The 25,040-nt window shown below is 30.7% G+C and overlaps 5 protein-coding genes and 1 pseudogene across 6 annotated transcripts; all 6 read left to right on the forward strand.

Moving 5' to 3' along the window:
• Window positions 1-563: 563 nt before the first annotated feature.
• On the forward strand, window positions 564-2,621 carry LOC145966233 (cytochrome P450 9e2 pseudogene; annotated as a pseudogene).
• A 151-nt stretch (window positions 2,622-2,772) lies between these two features.
• Window positions 2,773-5,429, forward strand: LOC145966231 (cytochrome P450 9e2-like). Its single transcript, XM_083090190.1, has 2 exons — window positions 2,773-4,747; window positions 5,216-5,429. Exons 1-2 carry the CDS (start codon window positions 3,192-3,194, stop codon window positions 5,217-5,219), a joined length of 1,560 nt encoding a protein of 519 aa, XP_082946316.1. The 5' UTR covers window positions 2,773-3,191; the 3' UTR covers window positions 5,220-5,429.
• Window positions 5,430-5,627: 198 nt separating this feature from the next.
• On the forward strand, window positions 5,628-8,544 carry LOC145966234 (cytochrome P450 9e2-like). The gene is made up of 2 exons (XM_083090192.1): window positions 5,628-6,119; window positions 7,124-8,544. Exons 1-2 carry the CDS (start codon window positions 6,026-6,028, stop codon window positions 8,530-8,532), a joined length of 1,503 nt encoding a protein of 500 aa, XP_082946318.1. The 5' UTR covers window positions 5,628-6,025; the 3' UTR covers window positions 8,533-8,544.
• A 605-nt stretch (window positions 8,545-9,149) lies between these two features.
• LOC145966228 (cytochrome P450 9e2-like) lies at window positions 9,150-12,894 on the forward strand. 2 transcript variants are annotated; one of them, XM_083090185.1, is made up of 2 exons: window positions 9,150-10,876; window positions 11,312-12,894. In XM_083090185.1, exons 1-2 carry the CDS (start codon window positions 9,331-9,333, stop codon window positions 11,338-11,340), a joined length of 1,575 nt encoding a protein of 524 aa, XP_082946311.1. In that variant the 5' UTR covers window positions 9,150-9,330; the 3' UTR covers window positions 11,341-12,894. The 2 variants fall into 2 exon arrangements, with proteins under 2 accessions (XP_082946311.1, XP_082946312.1); XM_083090186.1 differs by having other exon boundaries at window positions 9,151-10,883.
• Window positions 12,895-13,782: 888 nt separating this feature from the next.
• Window positions 13,783-16,071, forward strand: LOC145966229 (cytochrome P450 9e2-like). The gene is made up of 2 exons (XM_083090188.1): window positions 13,783-15,490; window positions 15,937-16,071. The coding sequence occupies exons 1-2, from the start codon at window positions 13,932-13,934 to the stop codon at window positions 15,938-15,940; spliced, it is 1,563 nt and encodes a 520-aa protein (XP_082946314.1). The 5' UTR covers window positions 13,783-13,931; the 3' UTR covers window positions 15,941-16,071.
• Window positions 16,072-16,936: 865 nt separating this feature from the next.
• Window positions 16,937-21,959, forward strand: LOC145966232 (cytochrome P450 9e2-like). The gene is made up of 2 exons (XM_083090191.1): window positions 16,937-20,633; window positions 21,727-21,959. The coding sequence occupies exons 1-2, from the start codon at window positions 19,092-19,094 to the stop codon at window positions 21,733-21,735; spliced, it is 1,551 nt and encodes a 516-aa protein (XP_082946317.1). The 5' UTR covers window positions 16,937-19,091; the 3' UTR covers window positions 21,736-21,959.
• Window positions 21,960-25,040: the final 3,081 nt, after the last annotated feature.

Consider the following 25,040-nt stretch of genomic DNA (forward strand, 5'->3'; position numbering starts at 1 on the left):
ATTCTTAAATGGAAACTCCAATTTTTTATTGCATATTCTTGTAGCTTACCTCGAGAGCTTTCCAAAACACTATAATAAAGTTCAAAGCACTATAATAAAGTATTTTTTCATTCAGTACTTTTCGAGTTATGAGGTTTGAAATAATTTCTAAAAAAACACATAATTATTTTTACACCAATTGATTCCTCACATTATTTTGTGCATAAAAGTATCGAGATAAGATAATCAAAAAATGAATATCTTACTAGATATTTTACGGTTTATGTAAAATTAAGAAATTATTTCAAGCCTTATAACTCGAAAAGTACGTAGAATGAAAAAGTAAGTATAATGAAAAAATACTTCATTATAGTGCTTTGGAAAGCTCTCCAGGTAAGCCACAAGAATATGCAATGAAAACTGAGGGTTTCCATTTAAGAATTTGAAGGTGATTTTCATGTGACTTTCAAAAAACTGTCCAAGGTCAAATAATTGTCGCCATCTTATGTCCCCCTTCCATTCATATAACTTCTTTCTTTACCATTTTTTTGTGCATGTAAAAATAACGGAGTTATTTGAAGTGTAAGAGTTAAATGAAACACCCTGTATATATGTATGTACGTATGTATGTATGTATATGTATATTGTATACATATTGTACATTATAAAATATGAAGTCTGACGTCAAATTCTTGCATAACATCACGAAGCTACAGCGAAGCATTTATCTCTTAGCGGATATCTCGATACGAGCAGTCGTGAGCGAGAATTCCAAGCGGACAGATCGCTTTGACTCGGCAGAATAATCGCACTACACATATCGCATTGGCTTATAACCTGAGGCCGTCTCGTATAATCGTGAGCATTGACATTAACACAAACTTTCATTCCACGACGCTGATATTTGACTTTAATCCGGGGTGAAAGGAACAATCGAGTATCCCGATTAAGCTATGGAGTACTGGACGATAATCTTATCGATATTAGCCGGTATACTTGTCATTTATTATTATTCTCGTAAACAGTCGAACGACTTTCAGCAGCATGGGATTCCATATCTAAGGCCGCAGTTCGTAAAAACTCTTTGGCAGCTTTTCGTACGTCCAAAGAGTTTTGCCGCGACGATTCAAGAACTATACAATTTTCATCCCGACGCTAAGTATACCGGTCTCTTTAATTTCTCGCAATTGGTCGTCGTGATGCGTGATCTCGAATTGATCAAATCTATCGGCATCAAAAATTTCGATTCGTTTCAAGATCACTTATTTTTCGGCAGCAACAGTCGAGATCCGCTTTTCGGGAAAAATCTGGTTGCACTTCGCGGAGATCAATGGCGAGACGTTAGGACGCTTCTGAGTCCTTCTTTCACGTCAAGCAAAATGAGAGCTATGTTTCAATTGATGTCCGAATGCGCCGTGAACTTTTCAGAGTATCTAGTTAAAGCGCCGACTGACAAACGAATTGTGGAAATGAGAGACATCTTCTCGAGATACACTACCGACGTGATCGGCACGTGTGCCTTTGGCATTAGTGTGGATTCGATGAGAGACCCGGACAACGATTTCTATATGTTTGGCGCAAAAGCGATGAATTTTAACACGATCGCTCTTATAAAGATTCTGCTGTCCCAACACATGCCGTGGCTCATGCGTCTGTTGAATCTTAAAATGATAAACGAACGTACCAATGCATTCTTTATAAATTTGATAGCTGATACTATAAAGACCAGAGACGAGAAAAATATCATTCGGGCGGACATGCTCCAGCTGATGATGGATAGCAGAGGGAAAAGAGAGGGGAAAGAACTAAGCATTCTGGACATGACATCGCAGGCGTTCATCTTTTTCCTCGGTGGCTTCGACAGTAGCTCGACCTTGATGAGTTTCTCAGCATACGAGATTGCCGTCAATCCACACATTCAGGAGAAACTGCAAAATGAAATCGATAAGGTTCTGGAAGATACAAACGGTCAACCATCCTATGAAGCAATCAACGGGATGGTGTATCTGAATGCTACGATTAACGAGACTCTCAGAATGCATCCGGCGCAAGCGATGACGGATAGGCTGTGCACGAAAGACTTTGAATTGCCGCCCACATTGCCAGATGCGAAACCATATGTTGTGAAAGCGGGAACGCTAATCTGGATCCTTTTTTACGGCCTTCAGCATGATCCCAAATACTTTCCGGAACCGGAAAAATTCAGGCCTGAGAGATTCCTGGATGAAAACAAAGAGAACGAGTGCAATCTCAATGCTTATTATCCATTCGGAATAGGCCCGAGAATGTGCATCGGCAACAGATTCGCCTTGCTGGAGACGAAGGTTATGCTGTTTCATCTGCTGGCTCGTTGCGACCTGAAGCCGTGTGAAAAAACTCCGATACCGTTAAAATTTCAAAAGGGTGGATTCTCGATGCGGGCGGAAGGCGGTTTCTGGTTGAGCGTTGTGCCGAGAGAGAATCGGTATTCTACATAACATAAATTAAGTGCTCCGTCTGTAAGATATTCACTTTTACTGATACATAAATATTAAAAATCTACGAAAATAGCCACGAGCATATCTTATATCATAGCAATAAATAATATATTATATATGTACAAATTTGTAAAAATATAAAAATAGTAGAGAATAGAAATAAAAGATGACAAGATTATACGGCGTTATAATTTTGCAAATCATTGTAATGTCGCAGTAGATTTAATTATAAAAAAAATCTTTTATTCGCTCTATCATTAATGATTAATGTGTTCAAGATTACTGGAATAGCCACTCTAACAAGCAATTGTTGTCATCTTTCTTCTTGTCATCTTTCTTTTATAGAATAACTGTTAACCGAGGTAAATCACATTAAACATTAACAATGTGCAAAAAACAAAAATATATTTAAAAATGTGACAGATAATATAAGTCAATCCAATATATTTTATCAAATTGATAACGCGATGGAGATACTATTAAATTGTCGAGATGTGCTGTTAACTTCTATTGCGTAAGCAATAATATCACGTGACCATACATATAAGAAGGATCATTCCGATGCAGCAGCAGTCGTTCGTCGAATCTCGACGCATAAAGCCTTCGTGCATCATCTTTGCTATAAATTGCATGAGAAAAAAAGAAATTTGGAATAAAGTGAAAAAGTTGATTTATATTTAGCACTACGTAATATGTGTATATTTAGTGTTTAACACAGCAATTTCTTTTTTCAACATGTTATACATAATCATTTTGACGGTAATAGCGGGCGCTTTAGGTCTCTATTACATTTTTAAAGAATTGAACTTTTTCAAGAAACATAACATACCGTGTAGAACGCCTTTTCCATTATTTGGAAATACGATAGAATTGTTCTTTCGTCGAGAAACGATACTTGATTATGTCAATAATATTTATAAGTTACATCCCGAAGCCAAATATGTCGGCATGTTTGATATGACAAATCCAATTATAGTACTTCGAGATCCCGAACTTATTAAATCTATCGCGTTAAAAAACTTTGATCTGTTTCCGCATCATCGCAATTTCGTCGAGGAAGATCAAGATCCATTATTCGGCAAAATTCTGTTTTCCCTCAAAGGGGAGAAGTGGCGGCAAGTACGGTCTTCACTGAGTCCAGCTTTTACATCTAGCAAAATGAAAAGTATGTTTATACTGATGTCGGTTTGCGCCGTCAAATTTAGCAATTACTTGGCGCAAATGCCAGCAGAGAAGAAGATAATGGATATAAAAGAGGTATTTACGAGATACACAAATGACATAATAGCTACTTGCGCTTTTGGCATTAGTGTCGATTCTATGAGAAACCCGAACAACGAATTCTACATTTATGGCAGGGAGGCGACTACTTTCGACAGTGTCGCCTTAATAAAATTATACTTATATAGAAGCTTGCCTTGGGTGGCAAAAATACTTAAAATAAGACTGGTTCGCCAAAAAATAGCGGATTTCTTTCGAGATCTCGTAGAGATCACCATAAAAACCAGGGATGAAAATGGTATCGTTCGTCCAGACATGCTACAATTGATGATGGAGACTAGAGGGAAGGAAGACAAAGCAGAACTGTCTATCGAAGATATGGTATCTATAGCATTCGGTTTCTTTTTTGGTGGTTTCGAGAGCACATCGACGTTAATGTGCTTTGCCGCTCACGAAATTGCGGTGAATCAAGACGTACAAGAAAAGCTTCAAGATGAGATTGATCAAGTTTTGGAGGATTCGAATGGAAAAGCACCATACGAAATAGTTAATAATATGGAATATTTGGATGCCGTGATTAACGAAGCTCTCAGAAGATATCCGGTTTCGGCAGTATTAGACAGAGTATGCGTGAAAGATTTCGAGTTACCGCCGACATTGCCAGGGATAAAGCCTTTTACTATAAGCAAAGAACAAGGCATATGGATACCGGTTTATGGACTTCATCATGATCCGCAGTATTTTGGAAACCCGGAAAAGTTCGATCCCGAACGATTTATTGGTGAGCGGAAAAAGGAGAGTCTCAATTGCGGAGCCTATCTTCCGTTCGGGCTGGGTCCCAGAATGTGCATTGGTAATAGATTCGCTATAATGGAAACGAAAGTTTTGCTGTTTCATCTATTGGCACGTTGCGATTTGAAAACTTGCGAGAAAACACGGTTACCGCTCAAGATCGCTAATAAGGACGGCTTCAATTTGAAAGCGGAAGGTGGCTTCTGGTTGAATATATCACCAAGGAAAAATATTCATCACAGTATTGCTACTAATGCTGTCAATGGGACACGTCAGCTGTAAGAAAATTTTATCAATACTTTTCAATTTATCTTGAAAATTTAAATGAATAACTTTACAATATAAAGAAACATTTATTGTTATTTTGTTAATTGGGGTAACTGTAATATTAGTTAAAAAGAATTTATTTATTACTTTTTTGAAATTTTCGTTTTCACTATATATATATATATATATATATATATATATATATATATATATATATATATGATTAGCAATCTTAAGATGTAAAATTTAGGTATTCAAATATATTTTTGATTATAAATAATTTAATATTGATATTATGAAATAATAAAGTAGAGATATCATAGATTTTAGAAATATCATAGATTTCTCTAGAAAATAATCGTCAATTTTCTTAAGATAACTTTAGAGATTTAATGATTATATAATATAAAATAATCTTCATAGGTATAAGAATAAAAAGATTTTAGAAGTAATTCTGTACATTTTTAATTAATTTTCAGATGAAATGGAGAAAACACCGAAATTGTAATGAACATAAAGGATATGCCGACCTTATTTATGAAATAAGAAGACTCATGTTGCTGCAAATTTAGAAAATAATATCATATTATTGCATTAGAAATATTTTTAATATGCTAAAAACAGAATTATTTCTATTTTTTATTGCTGAAAAAGGGAGAGCGAACATAAAAGATGAATGCCTAAGATGAATGCCTAAAAAGAAACAAATGCTACTTTTTATCTTGTACCTTAATTATATATCAATTTGTGTAGTAAGAATCATTTTTTACAGATATTGGTGTGATTATTACCGTAATAATTATCTACATGTTTTCAGAATATTCTGTTATATTGTAAGCAAATTTTTTTCGCAATTTGTTATATATTATATATTAAAATAAAAATATTTTATGCAGACATGTATTATTAAAAATAGCTAAAATTAATGGCTATTTAACATACACAATATGATCAAAATGTATCGCTACTATATATACTATATAAAAAATATCTATTTTATCTTATTTAGTCTATTTACTTATTTTTATTTATAATATCGATAAAGATATATGTTTATCATTTATAAGCTTTTTGATTAATTTGAGAAAATTTGATTCTCTTATAACATTAATTTTGTCATACTCTTGTACTTCATATTAATACATGTTGAAAACAAAATTGTTGTTGTATTGCTAGGAAAATGATAAAAAAAGGAAGAATTAAAGATACGACGAAAGAAATATGAAAATAATTAAAGATCGCTTGTTTATCGGTTTTTTCTCGTGATTATCGATGAACTTGTAATTATAATGCAAATAATGCTTTCTTCTAATATACTAGTATACATTTACAATAATGCATTTTATCATTACTATCTGAATAAAGACATGCATTTTTTCACTACGTTGAATTTGATGAAGCTAGTAAGCTAATTTTTTGTAATTTATTATATTAGAATTAAGAGAAATATATGATACAAATGAATTAATTAAAATAGTGATGATTAATGACTATATTACTATGACGAAAAATAAGAACTATGTATTATTACATATGTGAAAATATTAGATGGATAAAGTTGATATGAAACGCGAAACTACAAAATAACGCGATATAATATATAATTTATACCTTATATTATTATATATTTTTTCTATTATTATGTAGAATATTAAATAATACGATTCATAATGTAAAAATTTTTTTAAACTACGTGTAAATTGCCAAATATATTTATAATGTCGATTATAATGTATATGTATGTCTTATATTATAAACTACATGACTATATACATGTTTGTAAATCTACTCTGCCCGATTACATCCCATCAACATTCAAAAATAGCTCCACTTATTTCAAACTGCGTAGCAGATTCCTCCGCATGATAGATGTATAAGAAAGAAGAAGTGAAGGATAGATAAAGAGAAGAAGAGAGGAAAAATTGACCATTGTAGAAGCTACCAATCCTCAATGTTTCAAGAAATATTAGGTTTGAAATAATTTCTAAAAAAACTCATATTTATTTTTACACCAATTGATTTCCCTCATTATTTTGTACATAAAAGTATTAAGGTAAGATAATCGAAAAATGAATATTTTACAAGATATTTTACGGTTTATGTAAAATTAAGAAATGGTTTCAAGCCTTATAACGCAAAAAGTACTTGAGGGAAAAATATTTTATTATAGTGTTTTGGAAAGCCCTCGAGATAAGCTACAAGAATATGCAATAAAAAATATAGTGTTCCATTTAAGAAATTGAAGGTGACCTTCATGTGACCTTCAAATAAATCGTCAAGGTCAAACCAATGGAACCCTCTTATGGCACCCTCGAAACCATATAATATTCGTCTGAAACATTTTTGTCTTAAACTTATGGATTTTCAGACATTTCAGTGCGTAGATTAAAATGGCCTACCCTGTATAAGGCCGCAGTTCGTAAAAATTCATTGGCAGCTTTTCGTACGTCCAAAGAGTTTTGCCACGTCAATTCAACAACTATACAATTTTTATCCCGACGCTAAGTATACCGGTTTCTTTAATTTCTCGCAATTGGTCGTCGTGATGCATGATCTCGAATTGATCAAGCCTATCGGCATTAAAAATTTCGATTCGTTTCAAGATCACTTATTTTTCGGCAGCGAATCGACCAATCGAGATCCGCTTTTCGGGAAAAATCTGTTTGCACTTCGCGGAGAACAATGGCGAGACGTTAGGACGCTTCTGAGTCCTTCTTTCACATCTAGCAAAATGAGAGCTATGTTTCAATTGATATCCGAGTGCGCCGTGAACTTTTCAGAGTATCTAGTTAAAGCGCCGACTGACAAACGAATTATGGAAATGAGAGACATCTTCTCGAGATACACTACCGACGTGATCGCCACGTGTGCCTTTGGCATTAGCGTGGATTCGATGAGAGACCCGGACAACGATTTCTACACGTTTGGCGCAAAAGTGACGAATTTTAACACGATCGTAATTCGTATAAAGATTCTGCTATACCAACACATGTCATGGCTCATGCGTCTGTTAAATCTTAAAATTCTAAACGAACGTACTAACGCATTCTTTATAAATTTGATAGCTGATACTATAAAGATCAGAGACGAGAGAAATATCATTCGGCCGGACATGCTCCAGCTGATGATGGATAGCAGAGGGAAAAGAGAGCCTGGGAAAGAACTAACCATTCTGGACATGACATCGCAGGCGTTCATCTTTTTCCTCGGTGGCTTCGACAGTAGCTCGACCTTGATGAGTTTCTCAGCATACGAGATTGCCGTCAATCCACACATCCAGGAGAAACTGCAAAATGAAATCGATAAGGTTCTGGAAGATACAAACAGTCAGCCATCCTATGAAGCAATCAACGGGATGGTGTATCTGAATGCTACGATTAACGAGACTCTCAGAATGCATCCGGCGCAAGCGATGACGGATAGGCTGTGCACGAAAGACTTTGAATTGCCGCCCACGTTGCCAGGTGCGAAACCATATGTTGTGAAAGCGGGAACGCTAATCTGGATCCTTTTTTACGGCCTTCAGCATGATCCCAAATACTTTCCGGAACCGGAAAAATTCAGGCCTGAGAGATTCCTGGATGAAAACAAAGAGAACGAGTGCAATCTTAATCCTTATTATCCATTCGGATTAGGCCCGAGAATGTGCATCGGCAACAGATTCGCCTTGCTGGAGACGAAGGTAATGCTGTTTCATCTGTTGGCTCGTTGTGACTTGAAGCCGTGTGAAAAAACTCTGATACCGTTAAAATTACAAAAGGGTGGATTCACAATGCCGAAGGCGGTTTCTGGATGAGCGTTGTGCCGAGAGAGAATCGGTATTCTATGTAATATAAATTAAGTACTTCACTTGTAAGATAATCATTTTTACTGATACATAAATATTAAAAATCTACGAAAATAGCCACGAGCATATTTTATATCATAGTAATAAATAATATATTATATACAATGTACAAATTTATAAAGATGTAAAAATAATAGAGAAATTTAATAGAAATGAAAGATGACGAGATTATAACGGCATTATTATAATTTTGCAGATCATTGTAATGTCGCAGTCTTGATTATAAAAAAAAACAATCTTTTATTCGCTTTATTATTATGATTAATGTGTTCAAGATTATCGGAACAGTTATTCTAACAAGCAATTGTTGTCATCTTTCTTCTTGTTATCTTTTTAATGAATAACTGTTGATCGGAGTGACTCACGTTAACCTTAACAATGTGCAGAAAGCAAAAATATATTTAAAAATGTGAAAGATAATATAAGTCAATCAAATATATTTTATCTCAATTTTATCAAATTGATAACGCAATGGAGATACTATTAAATTGTCGAGATGTTGTTGTTAACTCTTCTATTGCGTAAGCAATAATGTCACGTGACCATACATATAAGAAGGATCGTTCCGATGCAGCAGCAGTCGTTCGTCGAATCTCGACGTGTAAAGTTGCCTTCGTGCACCATTTTTGCTATTAATTGCATGAGAAAAAAAAGAATATTTGGAATAAAGTGCAAAAGTTGATTTATATTTAGCACTACGTAATATGTGTATATTTCGTGTTTAATACAGCAATTTCTTTTTTCAACATGTTATACATAATTATTTTGACGGTAATAGCGGGCGCTCTAGGTCTCTATTACATTTTTAAAGATTTGGATTTTTTCAAGAAACATAATATACCGTGTAGAACTCCTTTTCCATTATTTGGAAATACGATAGAATTGTTCTTACGTCGAGAAACGGTACTTGATTTTGTCAATAATATTTACAAGTTACATCCCGAAGCCAAATATGTCGGCATGTTTGATATGACAAGTCCAATTATAGTACTTCGAGATCCCGAACTTATTAAATCTATCGCGTTAAAAAACTTTGATCAGTTTCCGCATCATCGCAGTTTCATCGAGGAAGATCAAGATCCATTGTTTGGCAAAAATTTGTTTGCCCTCAAAGGGGAGAGATGGCGGCAAGTACGACCTTTACTGAGTCCAGCTTTTACATCTAGCAAAATGAAAAGTATGTTTATACTGATGTCGGATTGCGCCGTCAAATTTAGCAATTACTTGGTGCAAATGCCAGCAGAGAAGAAGATAATGGATATAAAAGAGGCATTTACGAGATACACAAATGACATAATAGCTACTTGCGCTTTTGGCATTAGTGTCGATTCTATGAGAAACCCGAACAACGAATTCTACATTTACGGCAGGGAGTCGACTACTTTCGGCACTGTCGCCGTACTAAAATTCTACTTATTTAGAAGCTTGCCTTGGGTGACAAAAATACTTAAAATAAGAATGGTTCGCCAAAAAATAGCGGATTTTTTTCGAGATCTCGTAGAGACCACCATAAAAACCAGGGATGAAAATGGTATCGTTCGTCCAGACATGCTACAATTGATGATGGAGACTAGAGGGAAGGAAGGCAAAGCAGAACTGTCTATCGAAGATATGGTAGCTCAAGCATTCAGTTTCTTTTTTGGTGGTTTCGAGAGCACATCGACGTTAATGTGCTTTGCCGCTCATGAAATTGCGGTGAATCAAGACGTACAAAAAAAACTTCAAGATGAGATTGATCAAGTTTTGGAGGATTCGAATGGAAAAGCACCATACGAAATAGTTAATAACATGGAATATTTGGATGCCGTAATTAACGAAGCTCTCAGAAGATATCCAGTTGCGCCAGCATTAGACAGAGTATGCGTGAAGGATTTCGAATTACCGCCGACATTGCCAGGGATAAAGCCTTTTACTATAAGAAAAGAACAAGGCATATGGATACCGGTTTATGGACTTCATCATGATCCTCAGTATTTTGAAAACCCGGAAAAGTTCGATCCCGAACGATTTATTGGTGAGCGGAAAAAAGAGAGTCTCAATTGCGGAGCCTATGTCCCGTTCGGGCTGGGTCCCAGGATGTGCATAGGTAATAGATTCGCTATAATGGAAACAAAAGTTTTGCTGTTTCATCTATTGGCACGTTGCGATTTGAAAGCTTGCGAGAAAACACGGTTACCGCTCAAGATCGCTAAGGACGGCTTCAATGTGAAACCCGAAGGCGGCTTCTGGTTGAATATATCACCAAGGAAAAATATTCATCACAGTATTTCTACCAATGCTGTCAATGGGACATGTCAGTTGTAAGAAAATTTCATGAATACTTTTCATTTCATCTTGAAAATTTATATGAATAATTTTTCAATATATATATAAAAAAATATTTCTTGTTATTTTGTTAATCAGGATAATTGTGATATTAACTAAAAGTAATTTATTTGTTACTCTTTAAAAATTTTTGTTTTTATAAAATATATAACTGATTTGTAATATTAAGATATGAAAATTATATTTGAATATATTTCTGATTATAAATATATTAATATTGATATTATGAAATAAAACAATCTAAAATGGAGATATATCAAACATTTATAAAATAATCATCAATATTCTTAAAATAATTTTAAAATAATTTAATAGTGATATTATATATAAAATTAAATAATTTTAATAGATATACGAATAAAAAGATTTTATGTATCTCTATACATTTTTAATCAATTTTCAGATAAAATGGAGAAAACACCAAAATCGTAATGAACATAAAGGACATGTTTTCCTTATTTATGAAATAAGAAGACTCGTGTTGCTGCAAATTTAGAAAATAATATCATATTATTGTATTAGAAATATTTTTGATATGCTAAAAACAGAATTATTTCTATTTCTTATTGCGAAAAAAGGGGAGCGAGCATAAAAGATGAATGCTTGAAAAGGAACGAACGCTACTTTTTATCTTGCATCATAATTATATATCAATTTGAATAATGAGAATCATTTTTTACAGACATTGGCGTGATTATTACTGTCATAATTATCTACATGTTTTCAGAATATTCTGTTATATTGTAAGCAAACTTTTTTCGCAATTTTGTTATATATTATATATTAAAATAAAAATATTTTATGCAGACAAGTATTATTAAAAATAGCTAAAATTAATGGCTATTTAACATAGTATGATCAAAATATATTATTACTATACATATATAAAACATATCTATTTTACTTATTTAGTCTATTTACTTATTTTTATCTATAATACCGATAAAGATATATCTTTATCATTTATAAGCTTTTTGGTTAATTTGAGAAAATTTGATTCTCTTATAACATTAATTTTGTCATACTCTTGTACTTCATATTAATACATGTTGAAAACAAAATTGTTGTTGTATTGCTAGGAAAATGATAAAAGATGGAAGAATTAAAGATACGACGAAAGAAATATGAAAATAATTAAAGATCGGTTGCTTATCGGTTTCTTCTCGTATCGTGATCATCGATGAACTTGTAATTATAATGCAATTATAAAATGAGACTTTTTTCTAATATACTAGTATACATTTATAATAGTGCATTTTATCAGTACTATCTTAATAAGCATATGCATTTATTCACTACGTTGAATTTAATGAAGCTAGTAATCTAGTTATTTTCTAGTTATAATTTATTATGTTAAAATTAAGAGAGATATATGATACAAGTGAAAGAATTAATCAAAGTAGTGAAAATTAATAACTATATTACTATGATGAAAAATAAGAACTAAGTATGAGTATTATTAGATGTAGAAATGCATATGTAGAAATATTAGATGGATAAATTTGACATGAAAAAATAACGCGATATAGTATATTATTTATACATTATATTACTATATATTTTTTCTATTATTATGTAGAATATTATATAATACGATTCATAATGTAAAAATGTTTTTAAATTACATATAAATTGCGAAATATATTTATAATGTTAATTTTAATGTACGTATATCTTATATTATAAACTATATGAAATATACAGTCGTTTGGAAATCTACTCTACCGGATTACATCCCATCAACATTCGAAAATAGTCCCACTTATTTCAAACTGCGTAGCAGATTCCTCCGCATGATAGATGCAATATAAGAGAGAAGCAGTGAAGGAGAGATAAAGAGAAGAAGAGAGGAAGAGTTGATCATTGTAATTCGGTGTGCAACGCTGATGTCATTCATAGGCACTTCAGTATTATAATCTTTCTGTTATAAAATGCGAAATAACTAGAATAACTTTTCCATATAAAGTATATCATTCTGTATGTGTATATTGTATCAAGTTCCTTATTTCCTCTCTCTTTCTCTTTTTTTTATCTCCTTTAATATTGCCTAGAAATTTATTCTGTATAAAGAAAGATATATTTATCTTAAGAGAATAAATAAAATGTAAAGGGTGCAAAATTCCATTTTCTCTCTAATCTTAAAAAATATCTCCTTTAATCTATAAACTTTTAAGTTCTTATAAAATTAAGTTAAGTTCTTAAAAGATTAATTTTTAAAGTTTATTTTTTTCTAGTAAAAATTTCAAGCAAATCATTATTTTTATTACAAATAATCAATAATCTATATTTAAAAAATATTTACGTAAGTAATCTTCAAGTCCAATATAAAATTTATTTAAAATTAAATCAAAAATAAGATTTTATTATTCCTTTGCATATCTGAAGTTTAATTTCACGACGTCTCTTCAATTATACGTAATTGCTTGTAATGTAGAATCATCAATCCTCGATGTTTCAGAAAATATTGAGTAGAAATCAAAGGAAAAATAATCCATAAATAAAAAGTGTGATTCAGTAATTCTGGAGACTTTGCACATAATATACTATAATATATAGATAAGCTTTCTATATTTGATGTCTACATTTTATGTACAGCTTTTATCAAAAAAAAAACTTTATGTATATCGGAGTAGAAAAGAGATAAAAAAATTAAATGCTAAAGCTATTTATTCGAAATATTTCATCCAACTTTAGAATATGTTATCTCATAAAAATGCCTCATCATTTAGATATAATTGCCAATTACATTTGGATGTGGAACCTACGTGCGTCCACAACTGCACACACATACTATGCAATAAATGACTTACGTAACGTCATATCTATCTGCGTGTATATAAAAGAAGAACATCACTCACGGCAGTAGCAGTTGACTCTCGTACTCTGATGCGTAACGTTCTGTGCCTTGTTCAGACTTTAATAACGACAAATACATATAAATATTCAAGTGACAATTCATCGTAATAATCGCGCATTATCATTTTTTTCGTAATTTGAATTTCATCGTGTGAATAAATATCAGCATGGTATATATAATTGTGTTGTCAGTGATCGTGGGTGCTTTAGGCATATATTATTATTTCTTTAAAGATTTAAACATTTTCAAGAAACATGGCATACCGTATAAAACGCCTTTTCCCATATTTGGAAATATGTTAGAATTGTTTTTACATCGAGACTCAATAGTTGATTTCGTCAACAATCTTTACAAATTACATCCCGAAGCCAAGTACGTCGGGATGTTTGATATGACAAATCCAATTATAGTAATTCGCGATCTCGAACTTATTAAATCTATCGGACTGAAAAATTTCGACTTATTCCCAGATCATATAAGTTTCATCGAGGAAAATCAAGATCCATTGTTTGGCAAAAATTTGTTTGCCCTCAAAGGGGAGAGATGGCGGCAAATGCGACCTTTACTGAGTCCAGCTTTTACATCCAGCAAAATGAAAAGTATGTTTATATTGATGTCCGATTGCGCCGCCAAATTTAGCAATTATTTTGCACAAATGCCAGCAGAGAACAGAGTAATGGAAATAAAAGAGGCATTTACGAGATACACAAACGACGTAATAGCTACTTGCGCTTTTGGCATTAGTGTCGATTCTATGAGAAACCCGAACAACGAATTCTACGTTTACGGCAGGGAAGCGACTACTTTCGACACTGTCGCTTTAATAAAATTCTACTTACTTAGAAGCTTGCCTTGGGTGGCAAAAATTCTTAAAATAAGAATCGTTCGCCAAAAAATAGCGGATTTCTTTCAAGAGACCATAGAGACCACTATAAAAACCAGAGATGAGAATGGTATCGTTCGTCCAGACATGCTACAATTGATGATGGAGTCTAGAGGTAAAGAAGGTAAACCGGAACTATCTATCGAGGATATGGTATGTCAAGCATTCGTTTTCTTCTTTGGCGGTTTCGATAGCACTTCGAACTTAATGTGTTTTGCTGCTCTCGAAATTGCGGTGAATCAAGACGTACAAAAAAAACTTCAAGATGAGATTGATCAAGTTTTGGAAGAGTCAAACGGAAAAGCACCATACGAAATAGTTAATAACATGGAATATATGGATGCCGTGATTAACGAAGCTCTTAGAAGATATCCGATTAATGCTCCAGCAATAGACAGAGTATGCATGAAAGATTTCGAGTTACCCCCGACATTGCCAGGGATAAAGCCTTTTACTATAAAAAAAGGAAAAGCGGTATGGATACCGGTTTATGGACTTCATCATGATCCCCAGTATTTTGAAGATCCGGAAAAATTTGATCCCGAACGGTTTCTTGGTGAACGAAAAAAGGAGATTCTAAATTGCGGAGCATATCTTCCGTTTGGGCTGGGTCCTAGAATGTGCATAGGTAATAGATTCGCTTTAATGGAGACGAAAGTTTTGTTGTTTCATCTATTGGCACGTTGCGATTTGAAAACTTGCGAAAAAACACGGGTACCAATCAAGATTGCTAAGGATGGCTTCAATGTAAAACCTGAAGGCGGCTTCTGGTTGAATGTATCACCGAGAAAAAATATTCATCATACTATTGCTATCAATGCTGTCAATGGGACACATCAGCTGTAAGAAAAAATTTTACCAATATTTTTTATTATTTTTTAAAAATTTTTAAATGAATAACTTTTCAATATAAAAAACATTTCTTTTTATTTTGTTAATCGTGATAATGATTGCAGTATTAGTTTAAAAAATATATTTATTTATTACTTTTATAAAGTTTTCGTATAAAATATATATAATGTGTGTATGTGATTAATAGGCTTAAGATATAAAAATTAAATATTCAAATATATTTTTGATTATAAATAATTTAATATTGGTACTATGAAATAATAAAATAGTTTTATAGATATCATAGATTTCTCGAAAGAATAATCGTCAATATTCTTAAGATAACTTTAGAGATTTAAAATATATGATTATAAAATAAAATAATCTACATAGATATAAGAATAAAATGATTTTAGAAGTAATTTTGTACATTTTTAATTAATTTTTTAATTTTCAGGTGAAATAAAGAAAACACCAAAACCAAGATGAACATAAAGAATATTTCTCCCTTATTTATGAAATAAGAAAGCTTGTATTGCGGCAAATTTAATCATATTATTGCATTAAAAATAATATTTTATTGCATTAGAAATATTTCTGACATGGTAAGAATATTTTTACTTCTCTCACATTATTAAGAAAATGATAAAAGAACGGGTATAAAAAAATTCTAAATCAAACGCCATTTTTTATCTTGCATCGTTATTAGATTAGATCAATCTATAATTAGAATCATTTTTTACAGACATTGGCGTGATTATTACTGTCATAAAAAATTATCTGCATTTTTTCACATTCTGTTATATTGTGTACAAATTTTTTTCAACTTGTTATATATTATATATTAAAATGAAAATATATTATATTGATAAGAATATATTATTAAAAATAGTTAAAGTATTAATAACTATTTAACATATACAATATGATCAAAATGTATCATTACTATACATATATAAAAAATATTTTATACATGAAAAAATTAATATATATTAATAAATAAGCTAAACAATTTATATAAATATATATTATATATATAATATGTATCTCAACGGTTTGTTAAAATATATTATAACGATAGTTTTGAATACTACATATACTTGATTCCATTTGAACTAACGTTTCGAAAAACCTTGGCATGTTCCATGAAACGAATGACTCCATATGATATATACAAGAAAGAAAGAAAAAAGAAATAGAATGAAGAAGTTGACGATCATGACTCGATATTATTATATTTATCTTTTATGATCATTCGTTAATTTCTTTCAGTTAGGATATCGATATACATATATAATAGCGTTTTCTATTTCAATATTTGCTTTTTTATCTTATTAAAATCAGTATCTATTTACACCTCTTTTTTACAACTTTTTAAAGAGATATTTTACGAAACTGATATACTGCGTTTATTTTCAAGAGAAATATAAAAATTGTGTAATTTTATTTTCTCTTGTTAATAAAAAAAATAGATAAAAATATTTATTTACTCTTATCTATAATATCGATAAAAATATATCTTTATCATTTAATAATTTATAGACATTGAGAGCTATATCTTTATCACCTTATAATTTGATTCTTCAATTCTTATAATCTTATTTTTTGATTAATTTGGAAAGATTTGATTTTCTTGTAATATTTTGTATTCTTTCACAAATGTACTTCTTATTAACATGTGTTAAAAACAAAATTGTTGTTAAATTGCTAAAAAAATAATAAAAAAAAGGATTAAAGATCAAAGGAAAGAAATATGATAAAATAATTAATACCGAGTACTGTTTTTCTTGTATCGTAATCATCTTACGTGATAAATATGCAATTATAATGCAAATACTTTTTTTTCTAATATACCAGTATACACTTATAACGCATATTTCAGCATTGTTGTCTTAATAAGCACATGTATTTTTTCATTACAAATTTGATTAATAAGCTGGTTGTTTTTATAATTTATTATGTTAGATTAAGAAAGATATATAATACAGATGTAAGTATTAAGCAAAATTAATGATTATGTTGACTGTGAAAAATAAGAATTGTGCATCATTACAAAAAACAAATATAGAAACATTAGATGAACAAAATTGACACAAAACTACAAAATAATACGATAGAGTATATTATTTATAGATTATATCATTTACATTATTACATTATTATAGCATTTTATCTATTATTATGTAGCATATTGTAACAATTTTTTAACTCATATATAAATTGCGAAATATATACACTTATAATGTCGATAATATATATATCTTATAATATAAATTAGGTGAAATATAGATATATGTTTGAATGCTGCATCTACTTTGCTAAGTTACACATATTATCAACATTCGAAAATAGCTCGGCCTATTAAATCAAATGCGTAGCAGATTCCGCATGATAGAGATATAAGAGAGAAGAAGAAAAGAAGAGATAAAAAGAAGGAAAGAGGAAGTTGAGCATCATAATTTGACATGCAATATATTGATGTCATATACGAGCATTTCAGTATTATAATCTTTCTATTATGCTCACATCCCTAGCTGTTAAGGATCACACTTGGACCCGCCCCGAGTAAAAGGGATTAAATTCCCTTACCGAAAAGAGGACCATCGAACGAATGTTCGAAACAATAGCAACTCAAAAAGAGTCGTTTACCTGTTTTCGGGCCTTAAAATTCGTTCGACCTGAGTCGTTCAGGCTCCTAGGCTGCGTTCGGAAACTCTATCCTGCGGGTAGAGTCGGGTGAGTGATGGAGTGGGGACAAGATATACCGGGTTCGAATAGTTTCCAAACGATAAAATATAAATAAAAATGTAGATAAAAATGATGGAGGAAAGGCGCTCATAAAAAATTATTATAGCCTGCGTTGTGGTAGCTGGACAAGAATTAATGAGAATAATTTACATCCGGAAAGTAGTGATGATGTTCCTATTTTCTTCAGAAATAGGCACAGATATTAATTTTCCACCTATGAAAAGAAAAATTAATATTTCTAAACACAATTTCTAATGTAATACATGTCTTGAAAATCACAAATTTATCGCCTGCCTATTACATTAAATACTATTAAAGATCCCTAAGGATCGTACATTGTTAAATTATCTTCATCAATATATAATATATGTATTCCTTTTGACAATTGTATATACTCTATTTTAATTGTACGCTATAATTTTAAGAAATTCCGCCAAATCAACAGATTACATCCACAACTATCTTGAAATTTCAGGGTGAAAAATTTATCTTCTGAAGTGCACCAAGCAAAGTTCCCGAACGATTCATTTTAGTCTATCCTAAACGTTTCCGAATGGTGGGAGTATACCTGAGTGTATCTAAGTTAAGTTTCCGAACGCAGTCCTACGACTTCGGGAAAATATCATTGTTACGCCCTTTTTGTGTCCCATCCTTCTCCCGGTCAGGACGTAACCATACATAAAAGAAGAACGGTTCACCGCATTAGCAGTTGACCGTTGTGCTCTGACGCGTAACATTCTTCGCATCGTTCAGACTTTAATAATATATGCATATAGTCAAACAGTTCATGTAATAATCGTGCATTATTATTTTCTTCGCAATTTGAATTCCATCCCGTGAATAAATATCAACATAGTACATATAATGCTGTTGTCAGTGACCGTCGCTGCTTCAGGCATCTATTATTATATCTTAAGAGATTTCAACTTTTTCAAGGAACGTTTCAAGAAACATGGCATACCATATAAAACACCCTTTCCCATACTTGGAAATATGGTAGGAATGATCTTATATCGAGAATCGATAGCTGATTTTTTAAACAATATTTACAAATTACATCCCGAAGCCAAGTACGTCGGCATGTTTGATATGACAAATCCAGTTATAGTGATTCGCGATCCCGAACTTATTAAATCTATCGCGCAGAAAAATTTCGACCTGTTCTCGAATCATCGCAGTTTCATCGAGGATCCATTGTTTGGCAAAAATTTGTTTGCCCTCAAAGGTGAAAGATGGCGGCAAGTACAGCCTTTACTGAGTTCAGCTTTTACATCTAGCAAAATGAAAGATATGTTCATACTGATGTCGGATTGCGCTGTCAAATTTAGCAATTACTTGATGCAAATGCCAGCAGAGAAAAGGGTAATGGAAATACACGAGGCATTTACGAGATACACAAATAACGTGATAGCTACTTGTGCATTTGGCCTTAGTTTTGCTTCTATGAGAAATCCGAACAACGAATTTTATGCTTACGGCAGGGAGGCGACTACTTTTGACAATCTCAGCATAATAAAATTCTACATATTTAGAAGCCTGCCTTGGTTGGCAAAAATATTTAAATTTAGAATGGTGCGTCAAAAAGTAGCGGATTTCTTTCAAGATCTCGTAGAAACCACTATAAAAACTAGAGATGAGAATGGTACAGTTCGTCCAGACATGCTGCAACTGATAATGGAGTCTAGAGATAAAGAAGGTAAACCAGAACTATCTATCGAAGATATGGTATCTCAAGCATTCATTTTCTTCTTTGGCGGTTTCGAAACTACTTCAACATTAATGTGCTTTGTCGCTCATGAACTTGCGGTGAATCAGGACATACAAAGAAAACTCCAAAATGAGGTGGATCAAGGTTTGGAGGAGTCATATGGAAAAGCACCATACGAAATAATTAATAATATGGAATACTTGGATGCCGTGGTTAACGAAACTCTCAGAAAGTATCCTGTTAATTCAGGATTAGAGAGAGTATGCGTAAAAGATTTCATATTACCGCCGGCATTGCCAGGAAGAAAATCTTTTACTATAGAAAAAGGCGAAAGCATATGGATACCGGTTTATGGACTTCAACATAATCCCCAGTATTTTAAAGATCCGAAAAAGTTCGATCCCGAACGGTTTATTGGTGAGCGGAAAAAGGAGAGTTTCAATTGCGGAGCTTATCTTCCATTCGGACTAGGTCCTAGGATGTGCATCGGTAATAGATTCGCTTTAATGGAGACGAAAGTTTTGCTGTTTCATCTATTGGCACGTTGCGATTTGAAAACTTGTGTAAAAACACGGTTACCGCTCAAGATCGCTAAGGACGGCTTCAATTTGAAACCTGAAGGTGGCTTCTGGTTGAATGTATCACCAAGGAAAAATGTTCATCACAGTACTACCAAAGCTCGATGGAACACATCAGCTGTAAGAAAAAATTTTACGAATATTTTTTATTACATCTTAAATATTTAAAAATGAATAACCTTTCAATATAAAAAAATGTTTCTTGTTAATTTGTTAATCGTGCACCGAAAAAATTGTATTCTTGAAATGTATACTTTATAAGTCCTCTTCATAAATATTCTTAATAAATAAGAATATATTCTTAATGAATAAGAATATATTCTTAATTTGCGACTTCTACGCCGCAACTCGATTTTCGTGTGCGCGACATGTTTCTTCATTTGCCGCTACCACTCTTAATTCTTTTCGTATTCAATATTTATCATGAAATGTATATAAAGGACTTGTATTAACGTAAGATCTAAAGTATATTTTTTTCCCTTAGCAGTGGTGCGAAAGAGAGGACGCTGCTCACACACAGGTTCTCTGTGTGCATTTGAGCCGCATTCTCTTTCTGACATCACTGTTTATCAATTTAATTTCAAGCTGAATTTAAAATAATTTATTTACTAATCTGGATTTCTTGGTGGGATTCAGAATATTAAACAGATTATATTTGAAATTAGGCGGAAAAAAACTTTTAAACCAATAATTAAATTTATTTGACTTCAGCAAAATTTATTAAATCTAAAGAAATATTTTTCTCTGTGTGTTAAGAATATCTCTATATAGAAGATTTTCCTCTTAACTTAAGAGGATCCTCTTGGCGCCTATTTTAGTGGTATATATTCTAAAGATAAGTGGCATATTCTTAAGTTAAGAATACAATTTTTTCGGTGTGATAATGACTGTGATATTAGTTTTCATTTATTAAAAAATTTTTATTTATTACTTTTATAAGGTTGTCGTTCAAAATATATATGTGATTAGTAGGCTTAAGATATAAAAATTAAGTACTCAAATATATTTTTGATTATGAATAATTTCATATTGATATCTTGAAATAATAAAATAGTTTTAGAGATATCATAGATTTCTCGAGAAAATAACCGTCAGTATTCTTAAGATAACTTTAGAGATTTAATATATGATTATAAAATGTAAAGTAATTTTCATAGATATAAAAATAAAAAGGTTTTAGAAGTAGTTCTGTACACTTTTAATTAATTTTCAGATGAAATAGAGAAAACACCAAAACCAAGATGAGCATAAAGGATATTTCTTCCTTATTTATAAAATAAGAAGACTTATGTTACTGCAAATTTAATCATATTATTGCATTAAAAAAAATAATATCAGATTATTGCATTAGAAATTTTTCTGATATGCTAAAAACAGGATATTTTTATTTCTCTCACATTATTAAGAAAATGATAAAAGGATGGTCATAAAAAATTGAAAATCAAACGCTATTTTTATCTTGCATCGTAATTAGATTAGATCAATCTATAATTAGAATCATTTTTTACAGACATTGGCGTGATTATTACTGTCATAAAAAAATTATTATCTGCATTTTTTCACAATATTCTGTTATATTGTGTACAAAGTTTCTTCGCAACTTGTTGTGATTATGTATTAAAATGAAAATAGATATATAGATATATTAGATTGACAAGAATATATTATTAAAAATAGCTAAAGTTCTAATAGCTATATATACAATATATACAATATAACCAAAATGTATCATTACTATACATATATAAGAAATATTGTATACATGAAAAAATTAACTTACATAAATATATTTTATTTATAGAATATATATCTCAACAATTTGTTAACATGCATATATATTACGACATATTTTTGAATACTACATATACTTGATTCCATTTGAACTAACGTTTCGAAAAACCTTGGCATGTTCCATGAAACGAATGACTCCGTATCATATATACAAGAAAGAAAGAAAAAAGAAATAGAATGAAGAAGTTGATGATCATGACTCGATATTATTATATTTATCTTTTATGATCATTCATTAATTTATTTCAGTTAGGATATCGATATACATATAATAGCGTTTTCTATTTCAATATTTGCTTTTTTATCTTATTAAAAACAATGTCTACTTATACCTCTTTTTTACAACTTTTAAAAGAGATATTTTACGAAACTGATATGCTGTGTTTTCAAGAGAAATATAAAAATTGTATAATTTTATTTTCTCGTGTTAATAAAAAAACAATGGACAAAAATATCTATTTATTTACTCTTATCTATAATATCGATAAAAATATATCTTTATCATTTAATAATTTATAGACATTGAGAGCTATATCTTTATCACCTTATAATTTGATTCTTCAATTCTTATAATCTTATTTTTTGATTAATTTGGAAAGATTTGATTTTCTTGTAATATTTTGTATTCTTTCACAAATGTACTTCTTATTAACATGTGTTAAAAACAAAATTGTTGTTAAATTGCTAAAAAAATAATAAAAAAAGGATTAAAGATCAAAGGAAAGAAATATGATAAAATAATTAATACCGAGTACTGTTTTTCTTGTATCGTAATCATTTTACGTGATAAATATGCAATTATAATGCAAATACTTTTTTTTCTAATATACCAGTATACACTTATAACGCATATTTCAGCATTGTTGTCTTAATAAGCACATGTATTTTTTCATTACGAATTTGATTAATAAGCTGGTTGTTTTTATAATTTATTATGTTAGATTAAGAAGGATATATAATACAGATGTAAGTATTAAGCAAAATTAATGATTATGTTGACTGTGAAAAATAAGAATTGTGCATCATTACAAAAAACAAATATAGAAACATTAGATGAACAAAATTGACACAAAACTACAAAATAATACGATAGAGTATATTATTTATAGATTATATCATTTACATTATTACATTATTATAGCATTTTATCTATTATTATGTAGCATATTGTAACAATTTTTTAACTCATGTATAAATTGCGAAATATATACACTTATAATGTCGATAATATATATATCTTATAATATAAATTAGGTGAAATATAGATATATGTTTGAAGGCTGCGTCTACTTTGCTAGGTTACACATACTATCAAGATTCGAAAATAGCTCGGCCTATTAAATAAAACTGCGTAGCAGATTCCGCATGTTAGAGATATAAGAGAGAAGAAGAAAAAGAAAAAGAGAGATAAAAAGAAGGAAAGAGAAAGTTGACCATCGTAATTCGACATGCAATATGTTGATGTCATTCACGGGCACTTCAGTATTATAATCTTTCTGTTATACGTGCATAATAACTAGAATTAATTTTCCATATAAAGTATGCTATTCTGTATGTGTATATTCTATTAAGTTTAATTTCTCTTTCTTTCTCTCTTTATTCTTCTTTTATGCAATTTCCTAAAAATTTATTCCGTATACAGTTAGATTTATTTATTTTTAAAAGAACGAATAATAGAGCACACAAAATTGCATTATTTCTGTAAAAAAAATATCTTCTTTAATCTATAAGTTTCTAAGTTAAGTTCTTATAAGATTAATTTTTTTAAAGTTTATTTTTCTCTAATAAAAATCTCAAGAGCAAATCATTATTTTTCCACAAATAAACGGTATTTTATTATATTAAATATCTATATAAGTAATCTTCAAGTTTACAAAAATCCAAAGTAAGATTTATTTAAAATTAAATAAAAAATAAGATGTTATTCATTTACACATCCGAATTTAATTTCAGGAAGTCTTTTTCATTATATTTGCTTTCTACATATATATATATATATATATATATATATATATATATATATATATATATATATATATAGAAAACATACAATTGTTTTTAAGAAAAAATATGGAATTGTTAATTGCAAATTACATATTTTTTCTTAAAAACAACTATGTTTTTTCTTTACACCAATTGATTCCTCTCATTATTTTGTACATAAAAGTATTAAGGTAAGATAATTGAAAAATAAATATTTTACTAGATATTTTATGGTTTATGTAAAATTAAGAAATTATTTCAAGCCTCATAACTCGAAAAGTACTCAATGAAGAAATACTTTATACTTATTATAGTATTTTGGGAAGCTCTCGAGGTAAGTTACAAGAATAAGTAATAAAAAATAGGAGTTCCATTTAAATTGAAGGTGACCTTCACGTGACCTTCAAACGACTTTTCAAGGTAAAACCAATGACACCGTCTTATGACCCTCTTAAAACCATACAACTTTTGTTTAAAACATTTTCACCGCCATGGTTTCGAGATATTCGAGTGTGAAAGTTAAAATGGGACACCCTGTATATATTATCGGAGCAGAAAAGAGAGATAAAAAAACTAAATGTATTATTTGAAATATTTCCTCAAACTTCGCAATAAATTATCTCATCAAAAATGCCTCATTATAAAATGTTATTAGGAATCGACATTGAGTGTGCACACGCATGTGCACATACAATTATACACATATACTATGCAATAAGCGGTTCACATGACGTCATATCTATCCGCGTATCT

This window comes from Camponotus vicinus, unplaced genomic scaffold, assembly GCF_025532165.1.
Source record: "Camponotus vicinus isolate PSW18456_S1 unplaced genomic scaffold, iyCamVici1.0 SCAF_2, whole genome shotgun sequence".
Lineage (NCBI taxonomy): Eukaryota > Metazoa > Arthropoda > Insecta > Hymenoptera > Formicidae > Camponotus > Camponotus vicinus.